At 49.8% G+C, this 12,408-nt stretch overlaps 1 protein-coding gene across 2 annotated transcripts in view; it reads right to left on the minus strand.

The window, feature by feature from the left end:
* The window catches only part of SUFU (SUFU negative regulator of hedgehog signaling), a 122,632-nt gene that overhangs the window by 83,035 nt on the left and 27,189 nt on the right, over positions 1 to 12,408 (minus strand). For both annotated transcript variants that reach the window (XM_066355962.1, XM_066355961.1), the window contains exon 3: positions 1,835 to 1,971. In XM_066355962.1, coding sequence (XP_066212059.1) covers positions 1,835 to 1,971 — 137 coding nt within the window. The remainder of the gene's footprint in view (positions 1 to 1,834; positions 1,972 to 12,408) is intronic.

Raw genomic sequence — 12,408 nt, forward strand, 5'->3', positions numbered from 1 at the left:
GGCTTCGATGCTGCTCTGTCCTTATCTGTAAGCAGTCAAAGAGTAAAAGAGTTGGATAAAATGTCTTGGCCTACACTGGGGCTACTTATTAAACCAGAGGCAAAATCTGAGGTCATATGGGAAATGTTTCTGAGCAATTAGCCACACCTAGCCACAGAAAAGTTCAGATGACATGAAACTGTCCCTAAAAGGAACTAAATTTCACTCCAGCATTTCATCCCTCTGGAGGACTTTAGGCAGGCTGAGCCACGAGTGGGAGACCAAGGTTCCCAGCACAAAGCCCCACTTCAGGTTCCACATTAGCAGTCTCCAGGGGGGCAACAGGAGCACAGGATCATTCCCTGGAGGCCACTTGAATAAAACAGTGACTATTAAGGCCCTGCCTGATTCCAGCTTCCCCTTCGCACTGTGGAAGGGCAGGCTCCTGGCAATTGTCTCTCTCTCTTTGCCCCACCCTCTAATGTTAGCCCAAGTCTTAGTCAAGATTAACATGTGTGCTTGTGGCTCCAGAAACGTGTATGCTTGTGGCTCCAGAAACCAGAGATGGTTTAGACCAATGGCAGCAGGGAACAGGACTATGCTGATTACGGAAAATGGGGCAGACAGAGAAGAGCTAGCCAGTTCCCTGCCAAGGTGGCCTTGGGCTCACTGGGAATCAGAAGCATGGCTGGCAAACTGTAACAGGGCTCAGGGCGCCAGACCAGCAGCATGGAATCTCACTTGCTGCCAGAGGTCACAGTGAGATATATCCTTCCCTCCATGGCCAGGTATAACTTCCACTCCAAAACATCAGGCAAAAAAAGTCACCCTCATGGTACAAATGGGGTGCAGTACTCCCAGAACAGGTCACTCTGCAGATATCAAAATATACCTGTAGGCCCTGGCCGGTTGGCTCAGTGGTAGAGCGTCGGCCTGGCGTGCAGAAGTCCCGGGTTCGATTCCCGGCCAGGGCACACAGGAGAAGCGCCCATCTGCTTCTCCACCCCTCCCCCTCTCCTTCCTCTCTGTCTCTCTCTTCCCCTCCCGCAGCAAGGCTCCATCGGAGCAAAGATGGCCCGGGGTGCTGGGGATGGCTCCTTGGCCTCTGCCCCAGGCGCTAGAGTGGCTCTGGTCGCAACAGAGTGACACCCCGAGGGGCAAAGCGTCGTCCCTGGTGGGCGTGCCGGGTGGATCCCGGTTGGGCGCATGCGGGAGTCTGTCTGTCTCTCCCCGTTTCCAGCTTCAGAAAAATGCAAAAAAATAAATAAATTAAAAAAATACAGCCTGACCAGGCGGTGGCGCAGTGGATAGAGCATGGGACTGGGATGCGGAGGACCCAAGTTCGAGACCCTGGGGTTGCCAGCTTGAGCGCGGGCTCATCTCGTTTGAGCAAGGTTCACCAGCTTGGACCCAAGGTCGCTGGCTCGAGCAGGAGGTTACTCAGTCTGCTGTAGCCCCACGGTCAAGGCACATATGAGAAAGCAGTCAATGAACAACTAAGGAGCCGCAAAGAAGAATTGATGTTTCTCATCTCTCTCCCTTCCTGTCAGTCCCTCTCTCTGACTCTCTCTGTCTCTGCCACACACACACACACACACACAAAAATACACACACACACACACACCTATAAGTTCCCAAGCCAACCAAAGTCTGTCTGACTGTCTCTCCCTGTTTCCAGCTTCAGAAAAATACAAAAAAAATAAATAAATTTAAAACACACACACACACACACACACACACACACACACACACACACACACACACACACACACACACACACACCTCTATAAGTTCCCAAGCCAACCAAACTCATGATAATAAAACCACCGCACCAGCCAGCTCTTGGGGCTCTTACCTGACTGGAACACGTATCTGGCCAAGCCCTGCATTAGCTCTGCTGGCCATGTTGGGGGAGCGGACTCCCCTGTTTCTCTCTTCAGGCGAAATGTCAACTCAAAGCCAAAACCACTAGGTCCATCTGTTCCTGTAAATCTGAAAGTAATAAAAAGCAAATGTTTTTAGTTCAACTACCTTAAGAAAAAGAAAAACAATGTTTTAAAAGTCTAATTAAAGTTCTCTCTCATTCTTGGTGGCCTTAGCATCTAAACCCCCTACTCAGAGGAATCTCCAAGCGTGTGAGCCTTGCGGGGAGACAGGACCTCAGTCAGCAGCCTGTGAGGGCCCAGATCTCCAGCCTCACCCTCCAGTTAGCTACAGGACTTCTGTATGATCTTGGCCCAGCCAATCAAATTCCCCTGATGGCACTCTGAACTATGAGTTCCACATGTGGAGGCTCTGGGACATTCCTTTCTGTGTGATTGAGGGTCCACTACTGAAAAGCTTTCTTTTTTTTTTTTTTAATTGATTTTAAAATGAGAAAGGGAGAGAGCAGGAGAGAGACAGGAACATCTCTTCCTATATGTGTCCTAATCAGGGATCAAACCAGCAACCTCTGTGCTTCAGGACAATGTCCTAACCAACCAAACTATCTGGCCAGGGCTGAAACGCTTTCTTATTCACACTCCATGTTCCTTTAAGTTGTTAATAAGCACCTACTAAGTTTGCTAAGATACAAGTCCAGCTGTATGCTCTATGAGGATGAGACCCTTTCTCTACTCCCACCCCCACTGTGGCCCACAAGGGTGCAAGCCTTGGGCTGGGCTGGGCTGGTGGGCTGGCCTCCAAACTCAGCATTGGAGACAGGTCACAGATTCCCAATACTGGGAGAGCCTGTATTCTCCTGAAACCCAGCACCCCCGTGTATTTATCAGTCAGCACAGGTGGTTCCTGAAACCTAGCATCCTGTATGTACTCTTCAATCACTGGAACCTGAGGAAGCAAGGTTTGCCCTCACTTCCCACCCCCAGGTGGCCCAGAATGATCAGAGTAACTGCCTCTGTAGTCACACTCATCACAGTGATGATGAGGTAAGAATGACAAGAACTAGAAAATGCTCAGGAGCCCCAAGTCTCTGGGGAAGTCCCTAAAATGGACTTCTGCCAGAGGGCAACGATATGGAGTAGAGAGCAAGGCCCGAGTGGGGGGGTGACAGACCTGCCCAGGTGAAGGACGTGTCAGGGAGAGTTCTTGAGAGCTCAGGAGGCCTGCCAGCATGGGAAGGGTTAAAAGTTAAAATATGTTCATGATATAATTTTCAGTAATTATATCTTGTACAAACATGAGTCACAATGATCATACACGTGTAAGCTCCTCAGCAATACAAATACAAACCATAAGCTAAGATGACAGCCCACACCTCCTTGCCAACAAGCTACTGGAACAGGTGGTCAAAGGGGGAAATTCTGAAGGGACGGTGATACAGTCAATGCCCAACATAAAATTCCATGTGGTATCTTTCCTTCTTCTTCATCTTCTTCATTATCACCACCACCACCAACAACAACAACAACACCATCATCACTAACCCCAAGAGGCCAGGCCCAGAGACTAGACAGAAAGCTACTCAGTCTCAGAAGCTCTGACACCAGCCCTAGCCCTGCTGTGTGCCTGGGTGAATGCAGGCTTCCTGCACTTGCTGTGGTGGGGACATCACCTCTCATAGCTACATTCTTTAAGGGACTGAAAAGAAATCCATTCCTTTTTTTTTTTTTGTATTTTTCTGAAGCTGGAAACGGGGAGAGACAGTCAGACAGACTCCCACATGCGCCCGACTGGGATCCACCCGGCACGCCCACCAGGGGCGACGCTCTGCCCACCAGGGGGCGATGCTCTGCCCCTCCGGGGGTCGCTCTGCCGCGACCAGAGCCACTCTAGCACCTAGGGCAGAGGCCAAGGAGCCATCCCCAGCGCCCGGGCCATCTTTGCTCCAATGGAGCCTCAGCTGTGGGAGGGGAAGAGAGAGACAGAGAGGAAGGGGGGGTGGAGAAGCAAATGGGCGCTTCTCCTATGTGCCCTGGCCGGAAATCGAACCCGGGTCCCCCGCACGCCAGGCCGGCGCTCTACCGCTGAGCCAACCGGCCAGGGCCAAGAAATCCATTCTTAAAGTCATCATGGTCATACCCAATTATATTCAAAGGAGGTGTTCACGGTTTGCATTTCCTCTGAGCACGTGACAATGTGGCAAACAAAATCCATTTTGAGGGTACACTCCTAGAATTTTGGAGACCACACTAGAGGATGCTTGGCAGGACACAGTGCAAGCTATTTTCTTTACTTGCTGAACTGCCCTGCTTTGGGCAGTTCCATACAGGGAGGCGGAGGGACTAGCTAAGTGAACTATGGCCAGAAGAGCTGCCTCCCCAGGGCTGCAGGGATGACAGAAGTGTGAAAACCTGGGTCACGAGACTGACGTGAGTTAAAACTCTATAAAAGGAGATGGGTCACTAAGTCAAAGGGAAGATTTCAAGCAGCCTCCAAGTAGAGGCAGCTTTGTAAAATGTATTAGACTATTACTCCAGGGCTTTTCATCTTGGGCCAAGAGAAATACATAATCTCTAACCACAAAATCTTGAGAAACAGACTAAAAGAAACACATTCTTCAAGACATGCAATGGGGGAACCCTTGGATGCAGAGAGAAGAAGTCATATGCATTCAAGCAGCACCTAATACTCTCTAAGGAGGGCTGTGCACCCGCATGTATGGGTGTGCATGCACACACATGCACATGTATACCATCTGCCTCCACACAGGGCACTTTCTAAGCCAGCTCTGTGGTGGGCAGGCCAGATCTCATAGGACTGGCTGGAAGGGACAGGCCCAGCCAGATGGTCTCCACCTGTGTTTGATTACCACCCACCAGGCTGGCTGGACGCAACCTCTAAGCTCTGAAACATGAGTTTGGAATGACCTGGCCTCAGGGTAAACAGAACCTGGAGCATGTCAGGTCTCTTTTTAAAAGCAGACTGCCCAGGCAATAGCCAAGTGACAGGATCATCCAGTCTTTAAAGTCCCCTAGAGAGGCCTGGCTTGGTCTGGACTTCTTCAACATGAGAGCTTCTCCAGCTAAAGTGGTTTTGTCTGACCAGCAGATGAAGCCCCTCCCAGGGAGCACCTGGCTCTCACATCTTCCAAGAAAGAAAAACAAGAGAGGAAACTGGCATGTGTGGCAGAAGGTGGGATCTGGGTCAGAACAAAGAATTTTTCTAACGCAGAGGCTGCTAAAATACTGGCAGGAAGAAAAGGGGGCCACTGGGATTTTTTCCAATAGGAATTTTAAAAAATATATTACAGATTCTCCCAGTCTGGCAGGGAGCGGATGAGGGGTTCTAACTGTCTTATTGCAGAAGGATAAATGAGATGGCTTCTCAAAATTGTTTCCAGCTCAAGAACTTCTGATCCTGCTCAAGGAGGTGCCCAGGGAGAGGCTAGCTTTGTCCCGGTATTTGGTGAGTGTAGGAATGGCTGTGCCAGCCTGAAGAGTGGAATTGTTTATAATCTCTGGTCTAGACCATAAACCCCACAGGGCAGGATTATGCCTTGTTCACTACTGTGCCTGCAGGTCTAGCTGCCAGGCTTCTCACAGAATCTGTTGGCTGAGTGTACCTACTGGGTGGACACACAGGGTGTGACAAAAAAGGTCCGTGATCACTGCTCCCTTCCTCTGGGGGGTGGTCTGAATACTTCCATTATTATCTGAAACAAAGAGTTCTGGGCCAGCTAAGGCTGCTGCTGACCTTGAAAAGGTGGTACCTCTAAAGTCAGGTCTAGGGATTGTGGCTGTCTCAAGCTTGATGCTGGTGTCAAAAGAAAAGGAAGAGGGGACCATTTGCCTCAGGAAACATATGGCACAGGAGGCCAGGCAAGTCCAATTCCAGAACTAGGGGTGATGTCACTTCATTCTCTATAAAAACTCCTGTTGTTCCTTCTTCCCCTTCTTCCTTCCCGACTCCCGAGTCCTGGGCTAAATGGAGAGCTGGGCAGACCAGCTGTTTGTCCTGGGGTTGGTCTTCCCTTCTAACCAGCCCTTCTCCTTGGGAATTAGGCTTAGTTCCTGCCTTACTGGGCTGGATATTCTCTCCCAGGAAAATGGAGCCTCTAGGTCCTTTCCCAGGGGAACAGAGTCACAGATTTCTTGTCCTTCAGTGACCTCCCTCCAAGTGCACATCACACCCTTACATGTCTCTGATATGTGGAGGGCAAAGTCTAGCCTTAGCCCCCACTGGCCCCACACATTACAGAGACCTGCACTGAAAACCTCCAGCAGCTGTGGGGTTCTGCCCAGGAGGCCACCCTTCTGTTCTCCACCTCTGCAGCCCAGACCAGTGCCAAGCAGGTCCAAGGACCACTCGTCCAAATTTCAGCACAGCTTGGGGCGCCAGCTGCCTTTCCTATTTGCACCAAGTTTCTTGAGAAGATCAGTATGTCCAAAGCCCTCAGAGCTGCTCCAAACCTGATGATACCCTGAGATTAGCCACCGCTCTGCCCTTTACACTATGCAGAGAATAAAGAGCTCACTGACAAAGGGGGGGGGGGGTACCACTGGAAACCATTTCACTAGGAAAACAGAACATGAGCATTCCCCAGTGCATGGCCTCTGCGTGTCCCCTAAGGAACTTTCTAAGTAAAGAAAGAGGGACAAAAGTCAGCTCCACTTTCTTCAGGGCCCAATCCCTGTTACCTCCTTTCCACACACAGTCTCCCTAGGTAACCGCATAAAATGGAGTTAGGCACCGTGCCTCTGCTGAGAATTCCCAAATCTACCGCCAAACAAAGGACCAGACCAGACACCTCAAACTCATTATGCAAACCCTGGCTGATAGCTCAGTTAATGAGAGCATTATCCCCAAGAGCAAAGGTTGCAGGTTAGATCCCCAGTCAGGGTACATACAGGAACAGATCCATGTTTCTCTCTCTTTCTCCCCCGCTAAAGTAAATTATTTTATTTTTAGCGAAGGGTCACTGGTTGCTCAAGCCAGTGACCCTTTGCTCAAGCCAGAGACCTTGGGCTTCAAGCCATAGACCTTGGGCTTCCAGCCAGCAACCTTTGGGCTCAAGCCAGCAACATGATCTCACACTCAAGCAGTGACCCCGCACTCAAGCTGGCAAGCCCACACTCAGGCCAGATAAGCCTGTGCTCAGCATCCCAGGTCAATACTCTATCCACAGTGCCACCACTGGTCAGGCATAAATAAAAACTCAGGCCTGACCAATGGTGGCACAGTGAATGAAGCATCAACTTGGAGTGCTGGGGTCACTGGTCCGAAACCCCAGGCTTGCCTGGTTGGGCACATACCAGAAGCATCTATTAAGAGTTGATGCTTCCCACTCGTCCCCCCTCCCTTTCTCTCTCTCACTCTCCTCTCTCTAAAATCAGTAAGTAAAATCTTAAAAAAAAAAACAAAACTCAGATTTTGCAAAGCTGAACTCAGTATCTTCTCAAACCTGATCCTTCTCCATCTTTTTTTTTTTTAAGCAAGAGAGAAAGAGAGGGACAGACAGGGACAGACAGACAGGAAGGGAGAGAGATGAGAAGCATCAACTCATAGTTGTGGCACCTTAGTTGTTCATTGATTGCTTTCTCGTATGTGCCTTGACCAGGGGGTTACAGTAGAGGAAGTGACCCCTTGCTCAAGCCAGCAACCTTGGGCTCAAGCCAGAGACCTTAGGGTCATGTCTATGATCCCACACTCAAGCCAGTAACCCCCTGCTCAAGCTGGTGAGCCCGCAACCAAGTCAGCAACCTCTGGGTTTCGAACCTGGGTCCTCTGCGTCCCATTCGACACTCTATCCACCGCACCACCTAACTACATGCTCCATATTACTACATGAGTTCTTAAAAGTGGAAGAGAGGCCCTGGTCGGGTGGTTCAGAGAACAGAACGTTGTCCCGATACATCGAGTTCATGGGTTTGATCCCAGGTCAGGGCAAATATGAGAAGCAACCAATGAGTGTACAACTGGATGGAACGAGTCGATACTTCTCTCTCTAGCCCTTTCTCTCTCTCTTTCTCAAATCAATGGCAAATTTTTTAAAAAGTAAAAGAGTAGAAGACAGGTAGAAGAGTAGGTGAGAGAGTTGTAATATGAAGACTTGGCCCACCCTTGCTGGCTTTGAAGATGGAGGAAGAGGCATGAGCCAAGGAATGAATGTGTGTAGCCCTGAGAAGCTGGAAAATGCAAGGAGATGGATTCTCCCTTAATCTTCAAAATACAACACAGCCTGGCTGACACCCTAACTTTAGCCCAATGAGACTCACTTCAGACTTCTGACCTCAGAACTGCAAGATACCATATTTCTCCACATATAAAATGCTGCCATGAATAAGACCCACCTTATTTTGGGGCCCGAAATTTGGGGGAAAAAATATTACACAAAGTTATTAAACTCAAGTTTTATTCATCATAAAATTCATACAACTCCTCATCACTGTCAAAACTCCCATCCATTTAGCTTGTCCTCATCTGTGTCTGATGACAAATCACTGTCTTCATATATACTGCCTCGTCCTCAGTTCCACCTATAACATTTGAAATGCCACAACCACTGTATAAGATGTACCCAGTTTTGCCCTGGCCGGTTGGCTCAGCGGTAGAGCGTCGGCCTAGTGTGCGGAGGACCCGGGTTCGATTCCCGGCCAGGGCACATAGGAGAAGCGCCCATTTGCTTCTCCACCCCTCCGCCGCGCTTTCCTCTCTGTCTCTCTCTTCCCCTCCCGCAGCCAAGGCTCCATTGGAGCAAAGATGGCCCGGGCGCTGGGCATGGCTCTGTGGCCTCTGCCTCAGGCGCTAGAGTGGCTCTGGTCGCAATATGGCGACGCCCAGGATGGGCAGAGCATCGCCCCCTGGGGGGCAGAGCACCGCCCCTGGTGGGCGTGCCGGGTGGATCCCGGTCGGGCGCATGCGGGAGTCTGTCTGACTGTCTATCCCCGTTTCCAGCTTCAGAAAAATGAAAAAAAAAGAAAAAAAGAAAAAAAAAAAAGATGTACCCAGTTTTTAGACCCAAAATTTTTTGGAAAAGGGTGTGTCTTATACATGGGGAAATAGGTAATAAGGGTGTGTTGTTTTAAGCCACTAAGTATGTGGTCATTTATTACAGCGGCAACAGAAAATGAACACAGCCACCACACCAGAATCCTGGGAGCGGCCTCCAGTCCTGCCTCATGCCCTGGGCAGCCAGGCATCAGTCACCGAGTTGTCAATTCTTCCTCCTCCCTCTGCAGCTCTCAAATCTCACACCATGGGTTAGTCTTCTGCATCCTTCACTTGGATAGCCAACACTGATCCTTCCGCCTCTTGCCCTATTTGGCTTTTCATTCTGATGTTCCTCAAATGGAAATATGATACACTCTCCCCTGCTTAAAAAAACCTCCAAAGCCCACCCCCTTCAGGATCAAGTCCAGACCTCTCAGCAACTCTCACAACAAACTGGGTCCCACTCACCTCCTCTGCCTCAGGCTCTAAGCACAAGGTCAAATGAATGGCATTGTGGTTCTCAGGACATGCTAATGACTTCCTCACGTTTGAGACTGCACAAGTTATTCACTTTTTCTTTGCCCTCTGCTAATCTTCAGGAAGGCTTAGGTGTTACCCTCTCTGAACTGGGTGCCTCCGCTGAGTATCCTCTCTGTGCCCTTCCTGATCCATCCTCATCATGGCAGACAGATCCTGAGGTGGCCCTCATGACCTCTGCCTCCCGATGTTCATGCCTTTGTGGAATCTCCTCCCCCTGACTGAGGGCAGGACCAGAGACTTGCTTCAAACACCACCCTCGGTGATGGACTGTCACTCCTATGGTTATGTTACATTATATCTTGCAAGCAGTCTCTATCTTTGCTGCTTGCTTTGGAAAAGCTTCCTTGACCCCTTCAGTTGTAAGGACAGGACTTCTGCCAACAACCTGGGAGTCAGTCTAGAAGCAGATCCTTCCCCAGCAGAGCCTCAGGTAAGAATACAGGCCAGCTCACACTGTGATTACAGCCTTGTGAGACCCTGAGCAGAGGACCCGGCTAAGTTATGCCTGGATTCCTGTGCTAGGCTGCTAAGTTTAGTCATTTGTTATGCAGCCAGAGAAAACCAACACACCAACCTTGTTAACTACCCTGTAAGACTGACCTGTGAGGGGCTCCTGAGCCCTCTGGCTAACAACTGGGTTCAGCCAGCCGGGAGCTCTGACAGGAAATCAGGCGAGGGAGGAGAGAGGCTGGGGCTCCCTCCGTATTGAGACTGCCTGGGGTTGACAGCCCCTAGATGAAAGGTCACTGTGGAAGATCACTCTGGAGAAGGGCAGCACACAACTTTTTCTTTCTAGATTCTCAAATCTCACTCCCTCCTCCGATCCCTTTAGCGCTGTGAGAGTGGCCACCAAGCCAAACCACCAAACCCATGTTACTGCACTATCATTATGGTGCTGTTCCTTCAGAAATAAACCCTTCTCTCCAGTTATTCTATTCTATTTTTAAGGTGCCAAACTTTCTTGTTGGGACTGTGACCAGTATATGTATGTGCCTACCGTCTCTTCCTTACTCCTGTGCAAATCTCCACCACAGGACCCTCCTTGCTATATTATAACTGCCTTTCTAGTTCTCCATTAAGGCTGCATTTGCCCATTTTTCTACCCCCAGTGCCTAGCACAGGAGCGTTCAGTGAAGACTTGCTGAACAAGGGAACGGGCACCAGTTCATGAGATGGGTGACCTGCTTGCTAAAGCCAGCTAGGACTATGAAGGCCAGGCAGGGGAGGTAATGAGTCCGTACCAGTGCCATGGTTTAGAGCAGCGGTTCTCAACCTGTGGGTCGCAACACACAGGTTGAGAACCGCTGGTTTAGAGGGTCTGACACTGACTACTGGTGTGCCTGACTTAGGTCAAGTCTTTTTTTTTTTTTTTTCTTTCCATTTTTCTGAAGCTGGAAACAGGGAGAGACAGTCAGACAGACTCCCGCATGCGCCCGACCGGGATCCACCCGGCACGCCCACCAGGGGCAACGCTCTGCCCACCAGGGGGCGATGCTCTGCCCATCCTGGGCGTCGCCATGTTGCGACCAGAGCCACTCTAGCGCCTGAGGCAGAGGCCACAGAGCCATCCCCAGTGCCCAGGCCATCTTTGCTCCAATGGAGCCTTGGCTGCGGGAGGGGAAGAGAGAGACAGAGAGGAAAGCGCGGCGGAGGGGTGGAGAAGCAAATGGGCGCTTCTCCTGTGTGCCCTGGCCGGGAATCGAACCCGGGTCCTCCGCACACTAGGCCGATGCTCTAAGGCCAAGTCTTTAAAACAAATATTTTAAAACTGATCACGGCCTGGGCCAGTTGGCTTAGTGGAAAGAGCACACCCCAGTGTATGAATGTCCCATTCAATTCCCAGGCAGGGCACCCAGGAGAAGCGACCATCTGCTTCCCTCTCCTTCCTTCTCCCCTTTCTCTTTCTCTTCCCCTCCCACATCCAGTCACTCGAAAGGTTCAAGCATCAGCCCCAAGCACTGAGGATAGCTCGGTTGGTCTGAGCATCAGCCCCCAGGAGCTGAGGATAGTTTGGTTGGTCCAAGTGTCAGCCCTGGGTGCTAAAAATAGCTTGGATTCAAGCACAGGCCCCAAATGGGGGTTGCTAGGTAGATGGTCGAGCACATGCAGGAGTCTGTAACTACCATCTATTACAAAAATAAGAAAATCATATATGACTTTCTTGACCATTTTACTTGACTGTGCTTTTTTGTTGGACATCAGGTTGCTTCTAAAGTACACCCTTTTGTGCTTTGGCAAACATCTTTCTGCATATTGTTTTTTCTTACTTCTTTGTTTCCTCTAAATAATCATCCATACTTAGGAGTCCCATTTTTTAAGGAAATTTTAAAAGTTGGTTTGTGAACACTTAGGAAAGAAGGTATTATCACTATGCTCTAACTGCATCTGTGTGTGTGTGAATGTGTGTGATGGTATCATATGTCACTAACTTCATCCCTCTTTTTGGGTAGGGTCACCAAACTGGTAGGTCTGGAAAATGAGGCAGCATACCTGATACTGACCTGCCTTTCCACTCATAGGTCCCCCCACACCCACACTCACACCCACACTATTACCAGCCTTGTGCCCCAGCTGACTCCCATTCCCCAAACATGTCCCCTACTCCATGTCATGACTTCTACTGGCTCCTGGTTTGTGGAGGAAAGACCCTTCTAGTCCAGTTTTATCTTCCCAAAGCCCTTCAAATCCCCATTTCTTTAGGTGAAAGTATGCTCTTTTTCCAACCATTTTCTCTCAAAGCACTGCTTTATCTCTGAAATGCAGTACTTCAGCTGGTCTCCCTTACATTTTATTTTATTTATTTATTTTTAGCAGAGGGGCGGATGACAAGCATCAATTCACAGTTGCATGACTTTACTTGTTCATTGATTGCTTCTCATAAGTGCCTTGACCAAGGGGGCTCAAGCCAAGCCAGTGACCCCTTGCTCAAATCAGCGACCTTGGGCTACAACCCAATGACTTTTGGATCATGCTGATGATCCCGTGCTCAAGCTGGCAACCTCGTACTTAAGCTGGCAA

Source organism: Saccopteryx leptura, chromosome 13 (genome assembly GCF_036850995.1).
Source record: "Saccopteryx leptura isolate mSacLep1 chromosome 13, mSacLep1_pri_phased_curated, whole genome shotgun sequence".
NCBI lineage: Eukaryota > Metazoa > Chordata > Mammalia > Chiroptera > Emballonuridae > Saccopteryx > Saccopteryx leptura.